The sequence below is a fragment of the Caloenas nicobarica genome, chromosome 10 (genome assembly GCF_036013445.1).
Source record: "Caloenas nicobarica isolate bCalNic1 chromosome 10, bCalNic1.hap1, whole genome shotgun sequence".
NCBI lineage: Eukaryota > Metazoa > Chordata > Aves > Columbiformes > Columbidae > Caloenas > Caloenas nicobarica.
Window position 1 is genome coordinate 11,411,359 of NC_088254.1, and position 27,870 is coordinate 11,439,228.

General features: G+C 38.1%; 2 protein-coding genes across 2 annotated transcripts in view; one reads left to right on the top strand and one right to left on the bottom strand.

Annotated features, from left to right (window-relative positions):
* On the top strand, window positions 1-27,860 carry GLDN (gliomedin). Its single transcript, XM_065642021.1, has 10 exons — window positions 1-342; window positions 4,853-4,904; window positions 7,027-7,044; window positions 8,188-8,295; window positions 10,159-10,305; window positions 11,000-11,119; window positions 16,143-16,223; window positions 16,305-16,430; window positions 17,177-17,327; window positions 20,653-27,860. The coding sequence occupies exons 1-10, from the start codon at window positions 31-33 to the stop codon at window positions 21,110-21,112; spliced, it is 1,575 nt and encodes a 524-aa protein (XP_065498093.1). The 5' UTR covers window positions 1-30; the 3' UTR covers window positions 21,113-27,860.
* Window positions 22,829-27,870, bottom strand: part of DMXL2 (Dmx like 2) — a 54,172-nt gene continuing 49,130 nt past the window's right edge. Inside the window, exons 41-44 of the mRNA XM_065642020.1 lie at window positions 27,364-27,455; window positions 26,724-26,776; window positions 25,378-25,595; window positions 22,829-24,287 (exon numbers count right to left, since the gene is read on the bottom strand). Coding sequence (XP_065498092.1) covers window positions 24,078-24,287; window positions 25,378-25,595; window positions 26,724-26,776; window positions 27,364-27,455 — 573 coding nt within the window. The 3' untranslated portion in view covers window positions 22,829-24,077. The remainder of the gene's footprint in view (window positions 24,288-25,377; window positions 25,596-26,723; window positions 26,777-27,363; window positions 27,456-27,870) is intronic.

The following is a 27,870-nucleotide window of genomic DNA, read 5'->3' on the forward strand; positions in this document are numbered from 1 at the left end:
ACCCCGCCCGTCCGCAGCCACCCCGCGGCGATGGAGGCGGCGGGCGGCCGGGCGCTGCGCTGGCTGCTGGCTGCCGTGGGGCTGCTCTCGGCGCTCAGCGCCGCCGGGACGCTGTTCCTGCTGGCGCAGTGGCGGGAGCTGGGCGCGGCGCTGCGGGAGCTGGAGGCGGCGCGGCCCGTCGCGGGCAACGGCTCCGTGCGGGACCTGCTGGGCGCCGCCGGCCCCGGCCGGGCGCCCCCCGCCGCCCGCAGCAAGCGGAGCCGCCGCGGGGAGCGCGCCCGCGGACACGTGCGCGCCGAGAACGACGAGATGCTCATGCTGATGACCTACTCCATGGTGCCGGTAGGGCGGAGGCGCCCGGCACGGCGGGGCTGGGGGCGGGCACCCGCCCTCGAAAGGCTCCTGCGGGGGCCGGGGCAGCGCCGGGGCGTCCGCCGGGGGTCTCTCGGCGACCTGCGCGGAGCCGAGGCTCGGGGGAGGACCCGGTAGCGGCGGCGTTGGCCCTCGGTACCTTCTGCCTCCGGGGGCTGGGGGTCTTGGGGACGGCCGGATTTGGGCTTGTCCCAGCTTTGGCCTGAATAGCCCACGAAACGTGCGATGCCAACATTTTCGTTTGCATTGCTAGGTGTAGCCTGCTCTTGCCGCAGGGTTTATGTTGTGCAAAAATACTTGCTTGATGCTTTGGAGTATAGTGCCTAAGAAACAGTAGTTGCCTGTTTTCCTCTGTAAATGCCAAAGTCTTAGAGTCGATGGGCCGTAGAGTTTACAGATTATGATTAAACTCTTACGATGATAGTTATATGGACAAAGGGTGTGAAGTTGTTTGTCAGTATCATGGATTTAATGGAACTTCAAAAATTTAGTTGCAATAAAAAGTCAGCTTTCCATTTTCCAAGACTTCAGATTTTTAATTCTCTGTATCACTAATGGAAGCCCCCATGTGTTTTCTGCTGTTCAGCACCTCAGTGTGAGTTACTGGATATTACTTTACCATCACGTTTCTTTGGAATTGATTGTGCCCTTTCAGTAAGTTTTAAATTTAAGGTGGTATTTGGTGGGTCAGAGGAGGAGAACTACATGTCTTTCCTCTGGCAAAACTGCAAAGCTTTCTGTACTTCAGTGAAAAGGTTATTCTTGCTTGGTAGTAACTGCATCATTGAGCTGAAAAATTATACAGGTCGTTTAGTTGAAAAATTTAGAATAGATTGAAAAGCTTTTATGTTCTGAGTCAGAAGAAATGCAAGAAAAACATTACTATTGAGGGAATCTTAGTGGAAATTCTGTCCCAGTAAGGATTGCAGGTCTAGGCCCACAAAAAAGCAGGAAAGACTAACTCAAGCTTCTACTGATGTAACTAATATTACTTGTTTAAAAATGACTTACAGAAAATACATTTTCAGTAATGTTCTGCCAGCATTTTTGTTAATAAACCATTGCAGTGATGATTTTACAGTGGTAGCATCTCTGTTAATATTAGAGCTAACGAGAGTGTAGATCATAGGTGTTTGTAGTATAGAGTTTTGGTAATGCAACTGTTGGGGGTTTTAGAATAAATAATGGTTATTTTTGTTGTGCTAAGGTCATTTAAGTCCTTGTGCTTTGAGTTTAGAATTTGCAGTACAAGACTTCTGCAATTCAAATAATGTCTTTTTAGTAAGAGGCAAAACCAAAAGCGATTGCATATTTGTATTGCTACTTTGGCAAGTGAAATTAGAAACATTTTTCATGGACCCTATGCATCTTACCAGAGTGTTTAATTTCTTGTAGTCTTAAAATCACATTGGGTTTGTAATTAAAATGGTCTTAAAATAACACAAATAATACACATTTCAGCTCTTTGGCAATTCAGAAAAAAATGTTAAACATTATTTTAGGTTAAAGTGGAACCTAAATAATTGCTTTTTGAACCATAATTCTCAAGTTACTGTGTTCGGGCAGGTCTATTTCAAATTTGAAAACATAAATGGCTTTCTAGAAACATATACAAAAAAAAAGGAAAAAAGCAAGGTAGTTTTTTTTGTGTGGGTTTTTTTTGTGGTTTGTTTTTTGGTTTTGTTTTTTTTTAAATCAGATGTTAGAAAACTTGCTACTCTGGTGAAATATTTTTGTGTGCTATAGCTAAGCTTTTCATCACAACATTTAGTCAAAACTGCTTCCTGGTTCTTTTAAGAAATCATCTTGGTGTTTGGCAGCTGCATCTCGTTTTGTTCCATCCAATACGAATTGCTTCTTTGAGTCTGAGGGATCCATAAATAAAATCATTGGAGAAGATTCAAAAGATTCAAATCCTGACAGGGGTTGAATGCTGTTAATCTCATTTATTGTTATGTGCTCAGGCTTAAATCATGTATGGCTGTTGGATGTCTAGATAATTTTGACAGTGGCAGTTAAATATGCTACTCTGCTGTCATTAAGCAGCATGTATGGATTAAATGAGTATTATTGCCCTTTCGAAATAGCACCGAGTGACACAGTGTATATTTTAACAGCATGTAGCAAGACTTGTGTAGCTTCTCCATTTAAATCACCACTGCGACTACTGCTGTGTGCAATGTGCTTCATTTAAATGTATGTGTCCTGCAGGGAGTTGCTTGGTGATTTTTTTGTGCCATTTTGTTCTTACACATTTCCATCAAATATTTTTCATTCTGGCTGCTGCTCTGAAGGGTAATTGTGTGCAGACCCACATGCTCAAGAGGAAGAAATTCCTTAGAAAAGTTTTCAAGCACCTCCCACTCCATTTTTCTATTTTGTATCTAACTCCCATTAATGTAACATGAAAACCTGAATGCTTTTGTAGCATTGAACAAATTTCCTTACTGTTGGTGAGATGGTCCCTACTACATGGGTGGGCCTTAGAACCATGTTCCAGCCTCTGTTAAATGTGGGCCCTGAATGGAGGTTTTGCCCGAGTAGGATCTTTCGTGTAGGGGAGGCACAGATTTCTGCAGATTGCTACTACAGGTGTAGCAATCTTACTCCTCTACACAGGGGAGATCCGCTGTGGCCACTGTTCAAAAATCTTGGAAATAACTTTAGGCATCAAAAATCATATTTTAGCTTTTGTGGTATGAGTATATTTTTGGTTCTGTGCCTTTTATTTATGCCTTTATAAATATATATATTTATTTTGTAAGAGAACAAAAATAGGAAATTGGCAAATCTGTTGCTGTAGAAAGGCTGATGAGAGGGTAATGGTCTAATAAGTTTGTGAGCATTAAGTTCGAAAGTGAGATTTAAAACAGTGCAGGAAGTGGTGGCTTATGGATATCTATTTATCTGAGTAGTTGCTTCATAGTTTAGGTTGTCTCTTTTTCTTTTTTCACCCTTTCTTCATGAGAAAACTACTTTTTTTAGCATTTAAATAAGATACTTTTTTTGTGTGTGGCTGTTCTTCATGGCAAAGGTGATGCTGGCCGATTGCATGACTGGTATAGGACTCGTTAAGCTGGAGGTTCTAGGCTACTTGCTATAACACACTAACTTCTTGAGTGCCAGGTTTTTTAATTGTCACCTGAATTGCACTGATTGGTAAAAATAATGCTGTTGAGATAATTAGAGGTCTGCAAAGCAAGCTGTAATCACTTCAGCAACCTCAACGAAACCATTCGGATTAAAATGCAGTTGGAACATACGTGGACAACATATATTTTACAGATTTACAGGGTAGAAGCCAAGTGTTTTCAAGGGGTGTGAGGGGAAAGAGAAAAGAAAATTCTGATATTCAAAACCAGTTAGCTCTTCTCGCCTAATTTAAATTGAGTCTAAAACTTCTAAATATAAGAGCTGTTCCAGTAGAGTCTGGAATCTAGTAAATTCTCAGCATATGTCTGACAGAATTGAAATACATAGTCAAATGTAGTTTGATTTTGCAGCAAAAGAATACTTACCATCAAAATAATTGTCTTCTATTTGAGTCTGTTAGATTTGTCACTTGAAGCTAATGATGCATTGATTTTAAAAATAATGATTGACAGCAGCAAATAACCTTGCTAGGATTAAACATCAGTCTGCCTTTCAGATTGACTTGCACTTGTTTTTTCTGTCTTTTGGGAGTAGTGTGTTCCACTATTTGCAAATAGTGTAATTGTACCAAGATGAATACAAGTGCAACTCTGGGTAAATTATCGTAGGTTGCACAGCGCTAAAATAATAATATTTTTCTTAGCATAAACATTAGACTTTCTCATAAAGAGCTGAGACACTTCCAGTGCTCATGTTCATAATATTCTCATTTCTGCTGGATGTTTTGATGAGTTGCAAAACATTTTCAAGTGTTGACTCTCAGCATGTGGGGCAGTACATGTAATGTGAATGTTTGCCCAGCCAAAACCCATGTGTTTTGTAAAGATGACTTTTTAATTGATAAGCTTCAGTCTACTCTAGATTAAAAGCACTAGTATGGATGTCTGTTACTGCTTGGTTTTTATAAAATCTGCCATTGTTAGGAGGAAGTATTTTGAATGGACAAAGGTCCGTTCCACATTTGTAGATCTTGGTTATTCCAAGATAAGAAATCACTTACTTGGAGCATAGGTCATCTTTCTCCCTGGATATGCTATGTTGGAAAAGTGTCTATCGTTTGATATGAATATAAAATAAAATTGAATGTACTCTTTATTGGCTGATGTTGGCCTTTAATGCCTGCCACTGATAGACTCAATGTATGGACACCAAACCTGTTTTACAGATGGATGGTGTCACAATGTCAAGGTAGTTCTGAACAGCTTATTCTTATAAGCACAGAGCGGACAGTTGTATCTTTGTTTTTGGAATTATTTCTGTAGGCAAAGTAAACTAGATACTGTTACGGTATGCATTGTTTTCAACTTTGCTTTCTTTGCAATATTAGGTCCGAGTGATGGTGGATTTATGTAACAGCACAAAAGGGATATGCTTAACAGGTATGTTTATTGCCTTAAGCATTGCACCTATGTTAGCTTCAGGAATGCAGAATTACAATATTTTCGAAAAACTTGAGGTCAATGACTACATCAAAGAACTACGCTATTTATTCTCTCAGAATTTACATATCAATGGGGTTATTTATTAAAAAAAAGGCAATAGGTGCTACTTTGGGACTTATCTGTACCTACTTACTCTAAATGTCAGAATTTGAAGAGCTTGGTTGATGTTACTTGGAGCTTTCCTTCCCATGTAGTTGTCATAAGCAAATCTTATAGACGTGGGTGTTTAACATACTAATTGAGGTCTGAGGTGGGTACTTTTGTGTATTTCCACACACTTCAAGGCTAACATGGGACGAACATACAGGGTGTAGGAACTTCCATCCCTGTGGAGTAGTGGGACTTGGATGAGAAATGCATTTGCCTCCCCGCCTTGGGCCACAGTAACAGGACATTGAGTTTCACATGTTACTAGTGAGGGCTGGGACGAGATGATGTGGGCATTTTCTATGTTATTTGGGGAACAGAATGTGAGGTAGTAGCCAATTTAAGGGCTATGGTCCAGCTTTGAAGTCTGTAACAGACTGAATCATGTGTTCTTTTTGGAAATAAGAAGACTATAGAAACAAGCAACTTTTAATGAGTTTAAGAAAACACTGTCTGTCTGGTTTGTATTTTCAAATGGCTATAAGGTCCATTTGGCTCCACTGATTTCAACATAAATGAGAATTACCACAGTACACACAGATGTTAAATGCTGCTTCTGAAAGTTTAGATGAGTCCTGATGGCAACTGAGGCTGTATCACAGACAACCTAAAAGTTTGTTTGTTTGCGCTCCCGACTTCTGAATTCATGCTATTTGGTGCCTTCTGCACCTTTTTGCTCTCTTGACACTATCGAATTTTGTCTCTATTACTGGCTTTCTCTGCTATAGGCCTCTCTGACATTTGCTAGTTTTCCAGGACCTTTCTCATTTCTCTTGTGCTTATAGAAGGATAATCAAGATCCTTAGTTTTTGAGATGAGGCGGTAATTGAATGCACTAATGGATGTAACATGGTAGTGTGGAAAAAATGCTCATTTACTGGAAAACTGGCAGAAAGATGGTAACTGATGTTACTGCCTGTACTGATTAAAAGGGATAATTGCTGTAATGGTATTATAAAATGGTTTTCACTTTACTCATAATGCTTTCTAATTAATCCTGAAAATTGTCTTCCTTGGGGAAGTCTAGTAATTACTGTTATTTTTTGTCGTAGAGAGTTTTGTTGAAACAATACAGTACTTTGTTGGCTGGATAAAAATGTTCACAGAACTAATCTGGTTCTTTAATTGCAACTACCACCTTTGTATTCTCCTAACCTGCTTTTCCTGTTTGTGGGGGTTTTTTTGGTGCTTGCTTGCTTGCTTGTTTGTTTGTTTTGTTAAGTGTATAGGATCACATAAGATAAATCTTGTTACAGAAACGTTTTCTTGCTTACTTTCACCTGCTGTGCTTTCTTCTCACTAAGGTCCTATGCTTGAACTAAGTCAGAGAGAGTGAGACAGATTTTTATTGTATTACATGTTGCTGAATAACTGAAGCAAGTCCAATTTCTAGTACACCAACCGGGGTCTGTGAGGAGCTGCGTCCAGTCTGGAGAACAATTACATGTGAAAAGCCTGATTGTTAATAATTGTTAATAATTGTAGCATCAGTATTGTAAAGCTATTCTTCTTCTACTATAGCAGGATCTTGGAGAACACTTACATAAAGTAAATATAATGATTGGTACAATGCCATGGATGCGAAGCATGTAAAGGTACCCAAGCCCCTGACAGTGAGATTACATTGTAGAGGTGGTTGTTTGTCAAACCTGTATCAACTGAAATTTGCAAAAAGCAAAATGTGTGTATGTAATTGCTTTTAAGGAAGTGAGTCTGCTAATGCTCAAATAGTTATTTTTAATACAAAGCAGTTAAATCCATAGATGTTAATTTTGAATTCTGAGAGATTTTCCTCCCCTTTTACTGTTATGATCTAATCAATCCAATTTGGAATTGGTTATTTTTGGTTTTTTGCTGGCTTAAACTCATTGTTTCTTTTTTTCTTGTGTTCTTTTGCTGCTCCTTGTTGTAGGCCCCCCAGGTCCCCCAGGTAAGATACTTGGATAATTGCAGTAATATTTTTGAGTAATTGAGACAGTTACTGGTACAAAATGTTGAAATGTATTTTTTATAGAATAGTATTCTTTTGCTAATTAGAATGAGGGAGAGTTGAATGACTGCCTGCCTTTATAATTTTTTTGTATTTAGGTCAACTTGTGCCCCTTCTGAGAGGGCTGGGATGTTTTAGACATTATACTTATCCAGTGGAGGAAACAGAATAGTTTCATGTTTGCTAAAACATATTTTATCAAAACCATATGGAATTAAGAGTGTTTAAGTAGCGTGTAGCTGTAGAGATGACTATATATATATATATATCAAAAGAGTAAACTGATATTATAATTTAACACTAAAAAACACCTCCTTAAAAATGTTGGTTACTGATTCTACCCTCCCACCTCCCCCATAACTTTTCCTTCTTTCTTATTTAATTCTCTCTGCTACCACTCATGTGGTTGCTAAGCTATAGAACAGTTACTTGCTTACTTTCTGTGCTGTAGCTGTGGGTCTGCTTAGAATAATTCTCCGTATGAGGAAAGTGTCAGGTACTTTTCGTTTGTGGGGGTTCAAATAGTGACGACGAGGGGGTGATGTCTCCTGTATCAACCAGTTGTGGTTTGGCACTACAGTATCCTGGACAAGTAGGGAAATGCTTTTCTTGTGTTAGATTAGTCCGGCCAGCAGCAGAAGCAACATTGAAGCTTATGTGGTTTGTGGAAGATGCCACAGTCACTGTCAAATTCAGAAATGGGATGGGTTCCACTGTGTTTGTCCTAGAAATGGAATCCAAAAGGCTGATCACAAGCAACTTACCTTTGTTTTTATAGTTTTTTGTTTGTTGCAGGTGGGTGGTTTTTGTTTGTATTGTTTGGTTTAGTGGTGTTTTGTGTATTGGGGCTTAGTGGGGATTTGTTTGTTTGTTTTGGGTTATTTTCGCTTTGGTTTTTAGTTATTATTATTGAGGAGGATACTCTATTGGCATGGAGAACATAATGCTCAATTAGTGGATTTCGTATGTCTAAAGAATGTGTGTGTGTATATATATATAAATATACTGTATGTAAATATAGTAGATTTGGGGATAAATTGCATTTAACAGTGAAAATTCAGTTATGCTGTTTGGTTTGTTCAGGGCCTCCTGGACTTGATGGACTGCCTGGCTACAATGGATCAGATGGAGTCCCAGGTATACCAGGACAAAAGGGAGAACCAGGAATAAATGGAAAAAGAGGAAAAATAGGTGTGTGTGCATATATATATATTTAGTAGTTGTTTAAAAAACAAAACAAACCATTCTTACTGTTTTATTTTAGATCTTTGTACAGGGACAAGGGCTTCAATGTTTACAAAGAAGTTGCATGTTACAGAATTCTGTAGCATTCATTTTCTTACAGTAAGCTTTGGTAGATTCCTTCAGCCTTAGTCCAGTGAGGAGGGTGGTAGACATACTCACAGAATATTGCAAATTAAAGTTATTGGATACATTGTATTGATTTTCAGTATTCTGATCTTCCTACTAAATACTGTTATTGTAAGAATATTTCAGTTCCCTCAACCTGCCAACATAATGGCCCTTTGACTTCACACCTCTTAAAAAAAGAAAGCCAGAATATGGGGCTGGTAGTTGTTATATGTTACCACAGTTTTGGTTCCAGATTCATAATAACTATGGCAGGAACAGTATGCTTCCATATTTTTCTTCTTTTTTGCGCTACCTATTTAGCTGGTCTTTGAGCAGCTTTTTTTTTTTTCTCCCTCATATAAACTTTGTAATGCAATAGATTCTGTAGGTACTACTTTAATGTAGCTGACACAGATAGAGCAGCTCTGCTAAACAGCCCACAGGCTGTGTGTAGCCCACAAACAATTTTCCATCCTGGCTGAGGAAGCTATTTGGCCTAACTTACTGACTTCACCATGATGTGTTTCTACTAAGAATGGAGAGAACCAGCAGCAGATGTGCTGTTGTTTCTTAGCTGTGCGGCTAATCAGCACGTGAGGAAATGGGACAGGGCAAACACCGATGACAGAGAACAGTAGTACCCCTGGCATGCTAGATTGAAAGCCATGTGGGCTTGCTGGCAGGAACAATTGTCTTCTATATCTTCAGACACTACACGGTATGTCAATTTAGTATCCTCAGCAAATGTTTAAAATTGGAAATGGAAGTGAGAACTAGTCTTCAGACAGCCAGGTGAAATTGCGCCAAAGACACATTTTACCCCAAAACTGTGATTCCCATTTCACAAAATCAATTTAAATAGTAAAGCAATTAGTAGAAAAAAAAGCATTTTCTTCTCAAATACTAACGAATGTAATTTATTTGAAACCTATGCTTACAAGAACACTGACATTTCAATTTTACAACCATTATGTTTCTCCCAAAGCAAGAAAATACCAACTGGCACAAAAGTAGAGGATGCAGGTACTTGGTGTCTCGGTTGTGCAAGCACAACATCGTTTTCCTTATTGGAGAACAAAATCACACAGGACAAAGGAATATCTTGTTAAATATTTTACTGTGATTTTACTTTACTATGTGGTCAAGTGCAAAACTATGTGGAATGTGGACTGTTCAGGCTTCTAACACGTGTAGAGGGAGGGTTATAGAAGCCATGTGAAAATGACACTAGGTAGCTGTATCTATGCTCTAGTGGGACAATGAAAAATACTAAAAGTGCAATCTATATTGTAACGTTAGTGCATAACTTCTTTAAGATCAAGTCTAGAGGGACCATGAAAATGCCCTTCTTTAGCACCTTGCAAATGTGAAATAAGTATGTTACTTCACGTTTTTCTTTTGTATTCCTGCTTACCCAGAAATTCTCCAGCCAGTGTTAACAAGGCCCAGATCTGTGTATTTCATGTTCAAAACTCAGAGATCACTAAGTAAAGAGTATATTATTTGCACCACACGATTGTACACCGTTTCCCTTCATATTAGGTTACAGTGTTGTTTTGAAATTGGAACAAATTACAGCTGTCCAGCTAAATATGGGTGAAAATAACAACTAAAGTGAGTACGTTTTGTATTTTTTAAAAAATTGATTGATGCTTCATACTGGAACAGTGTTCTTGGTACTGAAACACTATTTATTTCTAGGTGTGCCAGGACCAAAAGGTGATCAAGGACAGAAAGGAGAACCTGGAGAAATGGGTTTACCTGGCAAGGATGGTGTGCCAGGAGGAAAAGGCGCAAGAGGAGCAAAGGGTGAAAAGGGGGATGCAAACAATGATGTGATATTAGAAGGTAGGAAGAAGTGCTCTTAGGAGCTTTCTTGTAACTGTGTACTTGACAGAAAAAGACACTCTGCCTCATGAATTGAAACATGAATTGATCTACAAGAGCAAGACCAACCAGCATGTTGTCCACAGTGAATTTTTGAGTATTGCTCAGCCCAGGACATTCTGTTCTCTTTTTAATGCAAGTCTTCAAAAACCTTTTCTGCTTGGCCTTCAGGAGGTTGAGGTGTACATGAATTCCACTCTTTCCAGTACACTTCCAGACAGCTGACCTCCTCGTGCTCTTCCTTGCAGCGTAGTTTTATTTTTCTGTTAGAAAACGAGGGGCAGATTTCCACTCAGGAATACACGAAGCAGCCACAAAGATAAGCTGTGTAAAATTATAGTGCTGTAGCCTCTGAAGTTGAGGTCTTCCAATACAGTAAGTAAAAGGCAACAGTGCTTTATAACTCTTAATTGTGCCTGTAATCCAGACAGATAAATTGCATTGATGTCCTACAACTTGTGATGTTCTGTACAGTTACCTTCCAACCGACAGCATCCCAGTGAGTTTATTGCACCAGATTTCTGTATGCATAAACCTCTTAAGAGAGAGGCTGGTTTAGAAATCTCTTGAAGTCCATCATGTAGACACATAGAGTTCTCTGCAGGTTGCCTGTTGCCTGCAGGGCCCGTGACATTGTACTCTGTTTTGTACATAGGTGCAAAAGGTGAACCGGGACCACCAGGGCCCCCAGGACCGCCTGGACCCCCAGGGCCTCCGGGAAAACGTAAAGGTAAAGCACAGCTTCAGGAGAACGTATACAGCAGCAAATGCACAGGTTAGTTCCTTCTGCTGTTCTTTTTAGTATTTTAAACAGTTTTGAGATTAAACCCATTGCTCCAAGTCTCACAAAACAGGAAGCAAGTGTTTAATTTTGCTGACATCAGTAAAGCTGGACAAACTTAAAGCTGAGCACGTGCTTTGGTGTTTTGCCAAAATATTATTTGGATAAGGCAGCAAGTTATTTCCAGTGTAATATTAGTCTTTTAATCATGTCGTACTCATCCCCAGGCAAAGTATTTACACATGGTGTTTTCTGTTAGATGGGGTATATTTGGAAAGTAAAAGAAATGCAGCTGAAATGTTTAGCTTTTAAATGCCGAATTTTAATTTTACATGTGAATATAACACCCGTTAACCAGGCTACATTTCTTTATATTCTACAACATGAAATTGCTTGGTCATTGGCAAGACTGAAGCAAGCCTGAACTAGCTAAGGGTTTTAAAAGCTGGAGGAATACAAAAGGATTCTCTGAGACTTTGTGTCCATTTGAATAAGTAAGTTTTGGAGCAGGGTGATCTTGAGTCCTTTTCCATCGTTGCTATTTATCAGTATTTTGTCCTGAATGACAGGTGGATCATGAGTCTCTTTTCTTTCCTTTACTGTAGCTGTGTTGGTGAGACAGATCGCTAATTCTAATATTCAGAAAGAAAAAATTAAAGACAGAGTAGATTTCCTTCAAACTGTGACTGCAAATTGCACGGCAGATACTGTTAAAACCAAAATATGAGTATCCAGATTGCCAGGTCATAGACTGTGTGCTGAAGTCCAGCAGCTGCTGCACTTTTTTTTTTTAAAGTTGCTGATTAGACTGCTGACATAATTAAGACTTTGCTGTGAGATATCTCTGGCATGATTTTCAGGTGTGCTGGATACAAGTAAATCCTCATGGATTTAACTTTATGATGTGGGTGGGTTGTTGAAAAGTCATGTCAGCGTTTCATGTTACAACTTGTATCCATGGTTTAGGAGATCTTTTTCTCAAATAGATTAAAGTTGTGCCTTCGAGAATATCCGTGTGTGCGCATTTACCCATGTGTGTTTTTTCATGAGCAAAGCGCTGCCTCTGCTCTGTGGAGCACATGTAAAGTTAGGTGGCATATATCTTCTCCTCCAGCAGGTGGCTGGTTGAAAGTACTCTGCTGTCTTATATAGCGTAATGAGCGTATTTTTCCACGCCTGAAGTTTATATGGATTTAAATATATTAGTAAGAGCTAAATACTTTGTGGAAAAAAGTGTTGGTGTCGATGTGATACCAAAGACTATATTAATATTCTAAAGGACTTCTATAGTAAACACATTTCTTACTATATTTTTACAGATATTTATATTTATCAGAGAAAAACGTCATTTTAAACTGTATTTCTCAGCGAGGCTTAAATTTCTTCTTGCATATGTGAGTGGGAGGAGCTTCAAAGAGGTTAACAGGGATATTGAGACCCTCTGAGAAAGTATTTGCAACTTTTGTAGTCAACTTTATTTTCAACATTGAAAAGAAAATGTAGTATCTGTGATCTTTGTTCTCTAATGCTCTAAAGAATTCTGTTTTGAATTACAAGTATTTAATGAGGGTTTGATTTTTCTAATGCTTTTAGGTGCTAGTTCAGGCACGTGGGAGTGGGGAAAGTGGGTGTATTTGGGAAGGCTGGTGCTTGGATGTTTACTCATTTTGTTGTGAAAATCAGCAGCCGTGTTTTAAAAGTATTTCAAGATGGATATATGAAGTTGCTGGAGTTCTGAAATTTTTGGGCAAAAATGTTATCACACATTCCTGAAAAACTCTCAAAAAAAAAATCTGGCTTTGCGTCTTGCATTTCAAAACATTTATACATACTGGAAGAAGAGAGCCTTTTTGTGCTAGTGCGGAATTAGTTGTAGAAGATGACAGTAGCTGGTGGTCTGGATGCTCAGGAACTTGGGTTCTACAAACATTGTGGTACTGTGATAACTGTGAATTTTGGTTCAAGGTATTAGCTGATCATGGAAAGCAAAGAGGAGCTGACGCGAGTACAGCATTATATTCCTAGCTTACTCCAGCTTGAGGATGGAAGCAAACTTTTGGGTTTGGATCTACATGCTGGATCTGGCTGTCCTTGTCTCTTCCCCGAGTGGTGTTGCTTTCGAGGTGGTTGCGGCTCTCAGTGACTGTTGCTACCCCTACAGTTCTGGGATAATTTTCCTCCCAGCTGAGATGCCTGTTTTCAGGGAGGTCAGAGTGATCCTATAAAAGAATAGCAAAGGATGGCCCAGTTATTAATCTTTCACATTTCTGGAAAATAAGAGAGTCACTGTGACAGTATTTGGTAAAGTGGGGTTTATTTTGTAATTTGGGGTGTAGTTTCTTGACAGGCATACCGAAAGGGAATGGCACAAGAACTCCATGCACTTATAAAGTGTGAAACAGAGCAATTGGTATGTCTCACCATTAATAGAGTGATATGTTTTTATGTGACCATCATTCTGTTCAGTTTGCTGAGATGTAAAATCTTTAAAAAAATATTATTCTAAATGCTATTAACCAGTGAATATTTCATATTGAGTGGAACATATATCAATTATTTCTGCCTCTTATTTTTAATATAGCATGTAATTGTAATTTTAGTAGCATGTAGGAACCTCAATCAGGAGATTTGGGGTATTGAATGTCAGAATAGAGTGTGAAGAGCCGCTTTACTACAGAAAGTAGATAGCTGGAGGAGATTTTGATTGTATTTGAAATTCAGAAATGGATGAACTGTTGTACAAGATATAATTGGAACATATACTCAGGTAGCTGAGTGTTGAAACAGACCGAAGTGCTTTGGAGGATAAGTTATCTGATGGATTTGTGATGGACTTTAAATCCCAGTGTGCAAATGGGAGCTATACTCAACTCTGCAAAGAGGAGAACTTCCTCAAGGAGCATTTGTGCTTTATGAGTCAGTAGGCTGTGAGATCTTATTAGCAAAATTCAAAGAATAAAGCAGCGTTTGTAATTAAATATTCGTATCCCTTCGAAGAGAAGAGAATACACATAATGATTTACAACTGTAATTAACTTATTACATAAGAATACAAGAATGGTTTCTTTAAATTAAATTTTGAATCAGGTAAAACTTTATTTCTCCAAAAGAAGAGAATAATTAGTTGGAAGCTCAGGTGTATTTGTTCTCAATGGTACTGGGTACTGTTAGCTAATTCTAAAAGAAACAAAACATTCCTGATCCACTCTCTTACTCTGCCTTTCCCACCATCCCCAGACAGACCAAATCAATAGTTTTAATATCTTGCAGACCCCATTAACTCTCAGCTGGAATATTTTATGACAGGAACCTGTGGGATATTTATCTTTTATCTTTTTTTTGTGTGTGTGTGAAAAGAAAGCACTGGAAATTTCAAATAACAGTCTCTGATTGAAAACTGTCTTTTTAATCGTAATTGCTTTCTGTTTCATGCAGCTGAAAATCCTCAGAGTATTGCAAATAAATGCAAATGGTGCACTCAGCTTCGCTACAAACACTGACCTGGTTCTGGACTGTTCTATAGTCTTATAAGCTAATGTATAGGGAACCGTTCATTCAGTATTTAACTGTATCTATTAGACTCAGCTCCAGAAAACTGACTTATGCTTAGTGAGTTCCTTTTTGAGATCTTTTGACAATATTTTGAGATCAGAAGCTTGAAAGGGATCTAGAGGGATTGCTAGATTCTAGCTATAGGCACTCATCGTCCCATGGCTGGATTAACTTTTTGTGCCTTATTTCAGAGAGATGCTGTGATCACTTACAGACTTTCAGTGTCATATCACTAAATGTCCTAGATAAATGTGTAGAAGAAATACCTGTTGTTCTTGATCTATCTTGGAGTAGTTTCCTTCTGCATGAACAAAGAGAGGATGTAACCTAAAGGAGAAAACAACAATGCAGTATAATCTGTCCCTTCTTTTCCTGAACGTCACAGTACCCTTTCAGCATTACTTTACAGCTATTTCATATTTTACTATCTTTCTCATTTAAACTTCATCATAGCCCTGTAAATCCCAGAAAGATACTGGAAGGCAACAGTGAAAATGCATGTCCAAAAGAATTTGCCGCCTGGATGTCAAGCAGTGTGAAATGTGTTAGGGGATGAAAGTTAAGAATGGAATTAGAAAACAAGGCTACAGTGAGATCAGGATACCTTCAGCAAAGGTGGCTTTTTACTCTAAGCAAACTGAAATGCATTGCATTGTTTTAAAGACAAAAGAGGTCTGTTTAAAAATGTCCATAAATACTTTCATTCAGACATCTTTTTTAATAGTAAAAACTAAGAGAAGAGCCAACAGGTTACTCTGTAAATTGTTGAGGGGTGGGGAAAAATGTTGCCAGGTGTTTATTTGTTTCTAATGTGAACCATTTCCATGTGTGTAAGGAATATAGTGTATAATTTCCCTCAGGCTTTCATATTGCCCCTTTAATAGCATGGATGACTGACCTGCATTCTTATGCATTATGTGCTTGGTGTATGTGTTAGTACTTTATTACTATTTTGGGCATTAACAGCACAAGCAAAATTTCCAGTGTTGTGTACAGAATACACCCCCTCTGCTGGTTTATGTAGATTTGGGCATGAAGCTTTTAAACTTAGCCATCACTCATTCTCAAGAAAGCATTTTCGGTATTCCTGCTAAATCAGCCAGTTGCCAGTTACCTCAGTTGTCTAAAGGTATCTAAGGAAAGGGGCAACTCTGTCTTTCTAAGCAGCTACTCAGAAATTCACAGCGAAGGAATTAAATCTGTTGAGCAAAATTAGTTACTCCTCAAATTCGACTGTCAGCCTGACAACTTTAAGGAAACAAAGCAGCCCAAACGCTTCATTTCCTTGGCAGACGTGAGAGTAAATCTTTCCTAATCTTTTTTTGACCAGACCAACCTAAGCTTTTTTTTTTTTTTCCCCCAGATGAAACAAAATCCCAGTCGCCAGTGGATTCACTGATGTGCACATCTGTCATGTCAAATATAGAAAAATGACATGTTTTTCCTTTCTCTGTCTCAACTCTAGGTGAGACATGTGCAGTACCAAATGATGATACCCTGGCTGGAAAAGCTGAAGACAGAACCTCTGGTCCTTCAAAAAAAGCTGGTAAACTGCTACAGAGCATGACTGACTGCTACTTACTGTCTAAATGTCCCCGATAACAAACATGTGCTTTTTCTCTACTAGAATGTGTCATAACATCTGTAGGAAGCCCTATTCACTTTGTCAGTGTACAGCAAACGTTTGGAACTTGGATGAGGGAACCTGCAAATATAAGCGATGAAAGGATTTGGCTTACCATGCATTTTTCAGGTAGGCTGGCAGTAGTCACTCATCAAAAATCAGTTGTTATACTAACATTGCTTTCTTAATTCCTTCAGTCTAAACTAATACTTTTGATCACATATGATGGGGTTTTGCCCACGTCTTTTTCAGAATGTTTTCCATCTTGCCTGTGTAATACTTGACTATACATATGGTTATAGACATTTAGACATTTGTAATATCTTCAGACATTTTCAGAGTCAACAACAGATTTTGAAAAAAGCTTGAGGATTTTAGGTTTTTTGCTTGTTTGTTGATTTTTTTTTTTTTTTTTAATACCTAATCCAAGTTTAAATGCCTGTTGCTCATGCCTTTCTATTTTTTTCTCTAAACAGTTTCCTATGGCTTTACTTCCCGAAATTGTAGCTAGGAGTTTTGCCTTTCATTTAGCCAGGCATGAAAATGAATCAGATGCTGCATGAACTACATTTAGTGCAGGAAAATTTCTAGGACCTAAGTGGAAAAAGGAAATATTTTCTGTGTATTTACCAACTGTGCAGAATTAGGTCTGTGGGAAGCAGGCCCTTGAACACCACCTCTAATAGATCTGTTTGTCTCTGGATTATTTTATTATTCCAGCAAGTTGAATCACTATTGAAAACACAAATACAATTGTTGTCTGTCAGATATTTGATTGAGATTGACTTTCAGTAGAGACTGAATTTTAGGGTAGAGATTTCAAAATCAGATGAACCAAATGATAGTCCATTTTTCATGTTTTCCCCTTCATTTAGGAAACTCTATAAAAGAATATGAGAATTCCAATGCCTTGCTGAATGACACCTACAGGATCTTAAACATCACAGGATACTTTCATGGATGTGGTCATGCAGTACAAAACAATCATCTGTACTATCAAAAGGGAGGAACCAATGTCATTCTGAAGTAAGTCAAACATAGCTGGCTTAAGGCAAGTGGTGTTGTGGAAGAAGGAGCAATGGGTTAGAGTGACAGAAGTGAACCTCAGGAAAGCAGACCACTTTCCTTGTACATTTTGTGTCTCCTTTTGGTCCTATCTAGAATAGGAAGAATGGAGGAATGGTTCAGAATTCTTTCCAGAACAGGACAACTGATTCTTTCCAATCTGTAACTAGAATGTGTGTGTGCAGGTGCTGTGGGAGGAAAGGAACTGGGAGGGTAGTCCAGGTCCATTACTCTGCTGTGACAGTTCCTGTGGTTAACCTGAGTAGTTACTACAGGATAGGACAACTGAGCCTGCAGATTAACAAGAAGCCATGTGCAGAGGTGACAACAGATTTTTCTTTTGGCTATCCTGGGGTCCAACAGGTTTCTATTTTACATTGCATTGCTGTGGGTGTTCTTGCACTTGGATTCCTTGCTGTGCTTGTAATTGTGAGAAAGAAATGGGAATGGACTAAGAAATTTGGGGGTCAGAAAAAAGTATCTGATTTAAAAAATAAACTGTGCATGTACCAGAGTAAGAATTGGTTCAGCAGCAGTCTGGGGACACAGCTGAGTGGTTGTGTGATTGTAACGCCCTGTGCAGCCTGGCTTTCCCGAGCTTGTTGCTGGGTTGATGCACATGCTCTGACAGCACTGCCCGTGGCTGGCAGGGGCTGTCTGTGCTGCGGGTGCAGAGGAATGCACGGAGGCACCAGCTGAGGACATGGCGACCTGCTGAATTGCCCTCTCCACTGTGGAGGAGCGGCTCCACTGTTTGATTTCCTTGTAAAAAGAAGCTCCTACAACTCTCCCAATGTATCTCCCTGAACTGGGAATTGCATCCCTATTTTTCAGTTTCTACTCAGGACAGAGACAGACAATACAAATCAAAAACTCATCTTGTGGGAAGAGCCAAAGACAGACAGTCCAAGGGCAAGTGAAAGATTGCATCTGCTTTCAAGTTCCCTTACACGATTCTGATGTTTGAGCCAAGAACATTACTATACTTTGATGTCTATTCCCAAGCAGGTGTGAGTGCTGCCTTCCTATATTCATTTGGATGCCAAGGAATGTGAGCAAGCTGCTTGGATTCTATAATATTTATTCTGCCAAAGACAAGTCCACTTTTTGGCAACCTCCTTGATCTTTAGGGCTTTTTGTTTATACATCTGTAAAAGACCATCTCTGTCTAAGCAATACACAGTGACAGGACAGAGTTTCCTTAACTTTGCTTGCGTACCATTAATTGGGAAATGCATTCACGGACAGATGAACACAGGCTATCTGTGGAATTTTCAAAACCTCTCTTAAGAAGTTGCTGAGAGATGGCCTTTCTGTTCAGTTGTTCACTCTAAGATTATTTACCTTCAGCACAGACTGAATGAGGCACTATGAATTCTGTGACAGTGAAGTCCTTGATTTGGGGCTCCAGAAAAGCTTCTGAGAGTTTTTGTACTGACTTCATAGAGAGAACAGGTGAGGACTTGGTGGGTTCATTTTGCAAATGTTGAAAAAATGTTGGAAACAAAAGGAGTTTCCTGTCATATTTAAAAGCTAGTAAAACTAGGTTTGTCTGACCTTTGGCAGGTTTTCTCGTGATGGTTGCTTCATCCTTTCTTCCTTTTTTTTTTCATAATATGCTTTCCCACCTCTGTTCATTTTAGTTGGCTTCCTTTTAGCAATCAGAAAAGTGTTTGTAGCTTTAGTTCCTTGTGGTCATTGAAAATACTACACTATATCTTGCAATTTACCCCTAGGTGCCAGAAGATTAAGGAATTTCTGAACCATTTGGAGTTCTAGGCTAGACTGTCCTTGACTGGGGGAGCAGAAGAGAACCTCAGGAAAGAAACCTCACTTCTCTGCTCCCTTCAGGATTTTCACATGAAAGAGGAAAAGACAGGGTGTTCCATGTTGCAGATCTTGCACATTTCTAATGAATATGTAGATGCTTTTTATCCAGTTGTCTCTTCATATTTAAAAAAAAAAAAGGAGGAAGAAAATCTGCATTTCTATGTGACTGTTCCTGCTAAGGGCTGTCGTCCTAGCACTTGCATGAGGTTATTTACAAATGTGAAGCAACTAATGAGATAACTGGGTTGACACACATTTCTCAGAAATCTCCTCTAGCCTTGAAGCCTTTTGTTTTTATTGTACATACATGCTGCTGGAACATGGAGTTGCTGTAGACACAAGTTTTAGAAAAGCTGAGGGGAATCATCTAGTAAGTAATTCTTGACTTCTCTTATAATGATTTTTCCAGAATTTGCTATCAATGCCTCTTCCACAGAAAAAATATTCTTCCAGTATTTTTCCTTCTATTGTAAGTTCCTGGATCTGAAATGTTTGTGTCATTAAGCCTGACTTTTCAGAAAACTTTTGTAACTGTAGCAAATTCCTGTATTGAGTGATTTTTTTTTTTTTTTCCTCTATTTGAGGAATGGAGCTATACAGTCAGATAGAATTCAGACAATGCAGTGTGCATCATTACTGAAGGCATTACTTTAAAGGAAAAAGCATACTCTCTGCCTTTGCTGAGACACTCTGTTATTCAGTAATTAAATGCAAACTGCAAATGTGTCTTGAAGGTAGCTGGTTACCCTCTTAAACTAGCAGAGGAACTCAATTTAGCTGCTCAGTGCCACTGTCCTCAGATTATCATCCTCTTAAGGAATTTCAAGGAATAAAACCAATTTTTTACATCAGAGATGAGACATTCAGGCTGTCCTGTTGGAGGCCAGCATGGGGTCAGAATTTTGGCTCTGCAGAAGTAGAATTCTTATTCCTTTGATGTTTTCTTGAGCAAATCACTGCATTATCTGAATCGTTTTCAAAAGATGAACTGTAAGACTAGGTGAACCTGCCCAGAATTCATGTTGGTTTAGTCAATCAGATTTTTTCTCCTTAGTTCCCACCTAGTAGAAAGCAAACAAACTTCTGTCAGACTTCATTTCACAAGTTTGGGCCTTCACCCTGTATGTAATTCTTTTTCATGCCCATTCCTTTTAGTTATTTCTTTCATCCTAGTGATAATAAAGCTCATAGACTAAATAAAGTGAAACCTACCAAAGCAAGTTCATGGTCTTGTGCATCTTTTAGATTGGTTATTACTTTGGAATTTTCTCCTAATGTTTTGGAAGGTGCTTTGAGTGGAGTACTTAATCTTAAAAGACATCGGAATGGTCCTTGAACTCAAGTATTTTCAACAATGCTTCTATCACTAATGATACACTCTGAGTTGATTCTACCAGGAAGTGTGTATATAAATGAATTTTTAACACAACATACCAAATACTTTATCTCATTTCAGATTTGGGCTTGATAAAGCATCGTTGGACACACTGCTAATTGAAAATGCCTTATATCATGGTCGTAACTACCTCTTTTCTAACTCGAAGACCTATTTCAACGTAGCAGTGGATGAGAAGGGTCTTTGGATTATATATGCATCAAGCAATGACGAAAATATAATAGTAGCACATGTTGATGAAGACAGATTTTCAGTCATTCGGCATATCAATACTACATATCCCAAGTCTAAGGCTGGTAACGCATTCATAGCATGTGGTGTTATGTATGTTACTGATACTAAGGATATGACAGTAAGTTTTGCATTTGATTTATTGAAAGAGAAGCAGATTGAGGCAAGGTTTGTGTTACGGTCTTCAGAGTCTGTTCTTGCTATGCTTTCATACAGTTTAAGAGATAAGAATTTGTATACGTGGGAGAATGGAAGCTTAATGGTATATCCTGTACATTTTGGCAGATGAATATATTTTAAAATGTCATGTATGAGAGTCATATTTGACTAAATAGATTATTTTAAACTATATGATATACACATGGGGGTCTCTTCATTTGGTATAATTTTCTGTTCACTGATGGTGGTTTCTGAGTGTGCATAAAAGGGAGATCAGGAAGCTTTGTATAAACACACTTCAATTATATAGGCCATTCTTGTCTTTTTAAAAGAAAAGCTGTTCAGTATTGCAGCTGGCACACAGCACAGACTTTTGTTTTTCCCCTGTTATTCAGCTGATAATTATATCTAATGTACATAGAATAATCAATGGTCATGTGCTCAGCAGAGACTATTTATAACTTTCAGTTGCAACCATCTTATCTGCAATAATTTTCTAGTCAGTGATTATGGTCTAGTATAAATGTCTAAATAATGAACTGTTGTGTACAAATACCTTTGCCATTTTCACTTACTACTTTCCACTAATTCTCTGTGCACATTCTTCTTGGACAAAGATACACAGCTGTTAAAAACAATGGAGATGGTTGTTCAGATAGAAAAATCAGAAAGCTTCAAGTTTGGCAAGTCCAGTGAACTGTTACATAATCAAAAGCAAAATCTAGCCCAAGTACAAGGAAAATGGGAATAATGGAATTATTAAATATTGAATGTACATGAAATTATATTTACTAAATGCAGTGTGGGAAGAAAAGTAACGAAGTATAAAATTGAAGAGAGGAAGTAAAATATATGATTAAAATTCCCTTTTTAACGGTGTTTGAGTTGCTTGTGTTGCTGCAGACTCTTCCTTACCCTCACTGCCATGTAAATTATACCACTATAACTTGCTTGTAACTATACTTAACTATAGTAAGGTATATTGATTAAAAAAAAAATCCCCACATTCATCCATACAAATGAAATCACAAAATGCAGGGTATAGCTTTTTTGCTGATATTCTTAGAAAAATAAAACACCTGGAGCAGGAATGCATGTATTCATCATAGCACTTAGTGACTTAATTCATGATTAAACTTAATTCAGAGAATGCCCACTCTCATTCAGATATTTGAGAGCTAGACGGGAGAAGTAATAAGTTTTAATTTTGTTCTGGTATTTCATATTTCTAAATTTAACATTGAAACATAAATCCCTACTGTTTCTTACTGTATCTGTATTCAAAATCATGCTCTTAGAAAACCCCTACCTGTATTTCTAAGCTGCCTGTGTATATTGGTTAAAGTTCATAGAGCTCATTCAAATATTTAGAAGCAAAGTATCACTTAAACACCTTTTGGCTGAAAAAAAAAAAAAAACCTTGGCAATATACTTGGGCAAATAAAACTCAAGCCAGATGTGAGAGTTTCTAGAAAATGTGCCTGGTCTTAAATCATGTCAAATTTCTGAATGTTGGTGTTGGACCGCTTGGATTAACCTCTTGGAGAAGGAGGGTCAGCAAATTCTGCCTCTTAGTGACAGAACCACGCTGTGTTTCTTGCAGCTGCCTTTGGTCACAAAGAACTAAATTCTGGTAACCTTATGGTTTTCTAGGACAGCTGAAAATAACATGCAAACAGCTAATACTTCTTAATCTCAGTACAGGCTGAAGCTCAGGCAGTATCTAGTCAATCTACTAGATGTTTAGTTAAATCTATTTAAATATAAGGAAGAGTTCTGGGATGGACTGTTCCATGAAATAAAAGTAATTTATTTAACTTACAAAGGGAAAACTAAACAATGACATTTACTCTTCTTTCTTTTCATACTTCCCGTACTTCACAGTCTGCAATTTAAAATCACCTTTGGAGAAAGGTGCTTTTTATTCTAGTATATTTTACAATACAGCACAGACATCAAAATTTTCATTGGAGGAATAAGACAGTGTGTGAACATTTAAATACGCAGACATCTGTTCCAGTCTCTTAAGAACGTGTTTTTGTTTACAACAGAAAAATACATCTGACAACAGTAGCTAGTTATATTACAAGCAAACGATATTGAACTCTGCATAGTTTATACAATATACTGTGGTAATAATTTAATTACCAGTTTTATCCACTATTTACTAGATGGCCACATAAAGCCATAAAGACATTCATCTGAATTGTGGCATTATATGTTCCATTGGTGTTAACAGCTTCATTTAATGAAGTATATTCTGGACAAATGAATTTCAAAACTAAAAGCTGACTAGAATCATGGATGTCTTCACTACAAACATTTAGTGCTTACAATACATTCCTAAAGTAAAGGCAGGTGACCAATAGAAAACAGAGCTGTCAAAGAAAGGAAAATAGTGTGCAAATTAAAAAACATCGCATTTAAAAGTGTGTTGATGTGCAAGTTACAGTATCAACTGTGTATTAATACTAACTGGAAAAAAAAAAACCCTCAGCATAAAATGATACATGTTACACAGTACGTTCTTGATTGCACATTTTCCACGGCATTGCATCCATTACACTTTCTTGCAAAAATCAAAGACACTGAGTACCCTTAATTAAAACTGAACTATTTTACAATGAGAAGTTGTACACATGCTTCAATTAGTGGGAATAACTGGAATAAAAATAATAGGAATCACATCAGAAATGCTTACTGACTTGTAAAGCCACAGTGCTTGTTAAGTGACTGACAATTGTCAGAATCTTTACAATACACTTAGTAAATGCAGCTTGTGGGTTACTGAGCAATAACCCCTCCTCTGACTGTAGACTCTACTGGGTGTAATTCTTTACTTTTACAATACAGTACATGCATTTCCACCCCAGTGATTCTTATGGGCATACCCAAAATACACCTGCTGAAAAGTGTTGAGGTTTGGCGTTTTTTAATTTTTTAAATTTTTTTGTGTAATGTTTTTCACCATAATACTTAATGCTGCAGTAACTGCCTTGAAAGGAAACTAAATGTTTCCTTTCCACAGTGCATATCACCGTGATTTTAGCTACTTAAAGGGACATTATATAAACCCAGAATCAGCTCACACAACACTACAGAATGTCAAAAATGCCTGAAGGTATGTTGAAAGCACTGGGAAGAACCCTCATTTTCAGTGTGCCGTCTGCTCCACAGGAGAAGATACGATTGCCTTGCACAGTTTCAATCTGGGTGACTCCAGCACCAATATTTCTGAAAATGGACTGCTTAGCATGTTCATTTTTAAACGAATGAATTAAATTATAGCCAGTCAATCTCCACACCTGTATCAAAAGAATAACAAATGACAAAAGGAGATTAAAATTAGGATTTGTATCTTTTCCCTATTGTTTCAGATTCCTGTTTTAAACCCTATTCAGCAATGATAAAGGGTATTTTTTTTTGTTCCTTATTAGCAACAATTACAACAAGTCCAAGAGTCTTGAAAGGCTCCTGATGAAGCATAAGGTAAGAAAGTGTAAGGCTGCTGTAATGTGGAGCAGCTGGTTACTGGGCAGGATGAAGTCAGTAGTGCGCCCCCTGCCAGGGGGCTTCCCCCCAGGAAAGCTGCAGAAAAATGGACAGGTTGCATATTTATCCAAGATGACTATTGTTAGCTTTCCAGCAGCTGGAGATGCTTTTCTGTTAAGGAATACTGCGGAGAGCAAGACGTGTAATGAATAAGCGTGCAGAGTGGCAGCACAGCTGTCTGGGGTGTCCGTGTCCAAAGATGCAGGAACCCTCATGAAGCCCAGGCCACAAAGTGTGCAGAAGCACAGAAAGCACCCGTTCAACAGTGTGCGGTCCAGCTGTAAGGAAAGAAATTGCTTTCTCCTCTTTACCATGGTCTTGTATTTCCTTCCTTTACTATTCAGGAAAGAAGCCCTTTAAAACAGGGACTGTATTTCCGTTTTGTGGGGGTTTTTTATTGTTTGTTTCTTACTGCTTGTGGCATCTCAGTAGCTGTTTGGGGCTACAGCATCAAGCAAAAAACCAGAACTTAGTGTTACAGAAACTTTACATAATGTTGAGGTTACTGAGCGCCCCCTGTATTAGAAAAATATCCAAAGCCAAAACCAGACCCTTTTTAAGAGAGAAAAATAAGCCAAGATTTCAGAATCATACACTTTGCTTTATCCACTTGAAATTCAGTCACACAACTTTAAAAAAACTGTTTAATCTTCTCTAGCAGAGAACAAAATCTACTTGCTTTAGAAGGATATACTTCAGTTTACATTATTAATGTAAGGCAAGCATGCTCTACCCCAAATGTAGGTTTGGGTTTTGGGGGGTTGTTTTTGTTGTTACCACATTCATCTGGCTGTTTGCAGTGCTAAATACTCTCCTATACAACTCAGTCCTCTGATATCTTACCTTCATGTTACCTTCTGCTGAGCCTGTAACAAAATAGTCCTCAGAAGGATCCAGGGCAAGGGCCTTCACAGCTGATTCATGTGCTTGGAAGCTGGAAAGGATTTGCCTCTGTCTGATGTCAAAGATGCAGATATATCCCTTCCTACCTCCAGAGATCAGCAGCTGATGTTTAGGTGCATACTGAAGTACTGTGGCCCCGTGATCATGACAAGTGAAGGCTGAAGGAGCAAGATGTCAGAATTTAATAGATTTGAAATTGTAAGTAGCTTTCGATGTAAAAATGCATTTCTTCTAGAAATTGTTATCTGAATATTTTCTAACTTGACAGATAACATTATTTCACGTGGGTAATGTAATATCAGCTGACAGCTTTTTGCTCTCAGAAGAGCTATATAGATCTAACGCACAAGAAAGCATGATATGTAATCTAATTTATTTTAGAATACAGGCGCATACCCAAATCAAAAAATAAGAAAACATTAAATTCACCATATTAACTTAAATTAAATTCTTGAGTTAAAAAGTAGTACAGCTGAACACTAAGGTAAATATTAATTACCTTACAGATATGTATTATTATATTCTAATTTCTTAACCTATTTTTCATAGGAGCCCTGATTCAATTGCTTTAAAATGAGGCTAAACTTCTGTGAAATCTGCTAGTTTTAAAATATGAATCTCAGAATGCATCTATGGCTTATTCAAGTACTGCAGTTGTTTGCAGATATTTATGATGGTTGAATTATTTATTTTTAAAGCCCGGGATATTCTATTTGGATTTGTATGTGTTTTTCTTTCATAGCACGACATGACTGAATTTTGCTTTAGTTTGTTACATAAAGATGAAATTATTGAACTTGGTCAAACAGACACAAACATCTTTTAAGAATCCAGTCCAAGTGCTGAAAGACAAGGACAGCAGGCAGAATGAATTGCTTCTACTATTACCTACAGTTGTCTTCTCCTCTGTCCTTCAACAGAGTCCTGCATATATTAAGTGCCAGTTTAAGTGAAAGCCTACATACATGTAAGAGTTCAATAACGCAGTCTTAATTAGTTAGCTGTTAATTTTTTTTTTCAGGACTGTATTCAAATATTTCAGACCTTCTTAATACTGTCACAAAACCAGCTTTGTGTATGACATTCTTTCTTCATACTTTTCTACATGGAGCAGAACACTGTCATGCCAGAGACTACATAGTACCAGTTCTGGTGCGTGCATTAGTGTGCAACACACATTTAGACCAGTTCCCAGTGCAAATTTTTCCCCTTAGCCAAATGCAGACCCATGCTCTATTTCCTTAGTCAATAAGAAGTAGAGGTTTAATTTTCACTGCAGTACTTACCATGTATAAGACTGTTACCAGATGAAACCAAAGTGTCCCAGAGGCACACGTTTCTGAGGGGGAAAAAAGTAAGTCATTGCGGCCTGATGCTAAGTGATTCACAGGGCGACACGACTTGGAATGTGGTCACATTTTATGTCAAAACATAGAAGGTAGAACCGAACAAGGAGCCCTTGACTCTCTGCAGTCATTGGAGAGCATATGCAAAGAGTTAAGAGCTTTAATTCTTTCTATGCTCTTTTATGCTTCTTAGTGGAACAATACTTTCTACCTTTAAGCTGTGTACTAATCCCTAGGTTGTACCAAGAAATTATAGAAGTTGTTCTTTTCAAATAATTATCTTGCCTTTGCTAAAAATATTTCTCCCCCCAGCAACAGTGTTATGTCAAATTAGTTGCATTTGGAATATACCTTGAAAAAACTGGTGAACTGTTGACCACTCCTCACAAAAACTAAATTTGGGAAACAAGCAACTGAAGGAATGATGTTCAAAGAAATCATCTGGCAAACTCAAGCTGTAACAAAGCTTACAACACTAAGCCTTAAAATGTCAGCCACACATTAATGCGCAAGAGCTAGCAAGTTAATGGAGATGAATAGGTAGCTTTGGTGAAATTCCTCATTGTTTCTTTAAACACACCTGTTATCATTGGACTGTCCCGATGTAGCAACTAGACTTGAAGAGGTTATAAATGCGAAGTCACTTGTGGTTTTACTGTGGCACTGCCAACTCTATTAAAAACAAAACAAAGATGATGCAATCTTACCAGTTGTAGTCTGCATCAAAAGTTACTATCAGTCTGATGTCACTGATGGCATAATACAAACAGTTGTTTAAACAAAGTTTAGAAACTGATGGGCAACACAGTTTGAAACATCAGAGAATGGAACAATGGATTAAAAATCCATTATAAAATAAAAATATACTAAAATAAGTGAACTATAGCAAATCCACAATATAGCGTATCGTAACAGCCTGAATTTCAAATTAAGCGTGGTCTTCGTGTACTGTTAAGAAGCAGTGAAAATAATTGAAGAGTGTATTTTTACGAAGTCTTGGGGATGACAAATCATTACTGTCAGCTCTGATTTTTAATTTAATCAAGGGTAAATGCTAAAGTACTATTCGTAATTACATTGCAGCTTA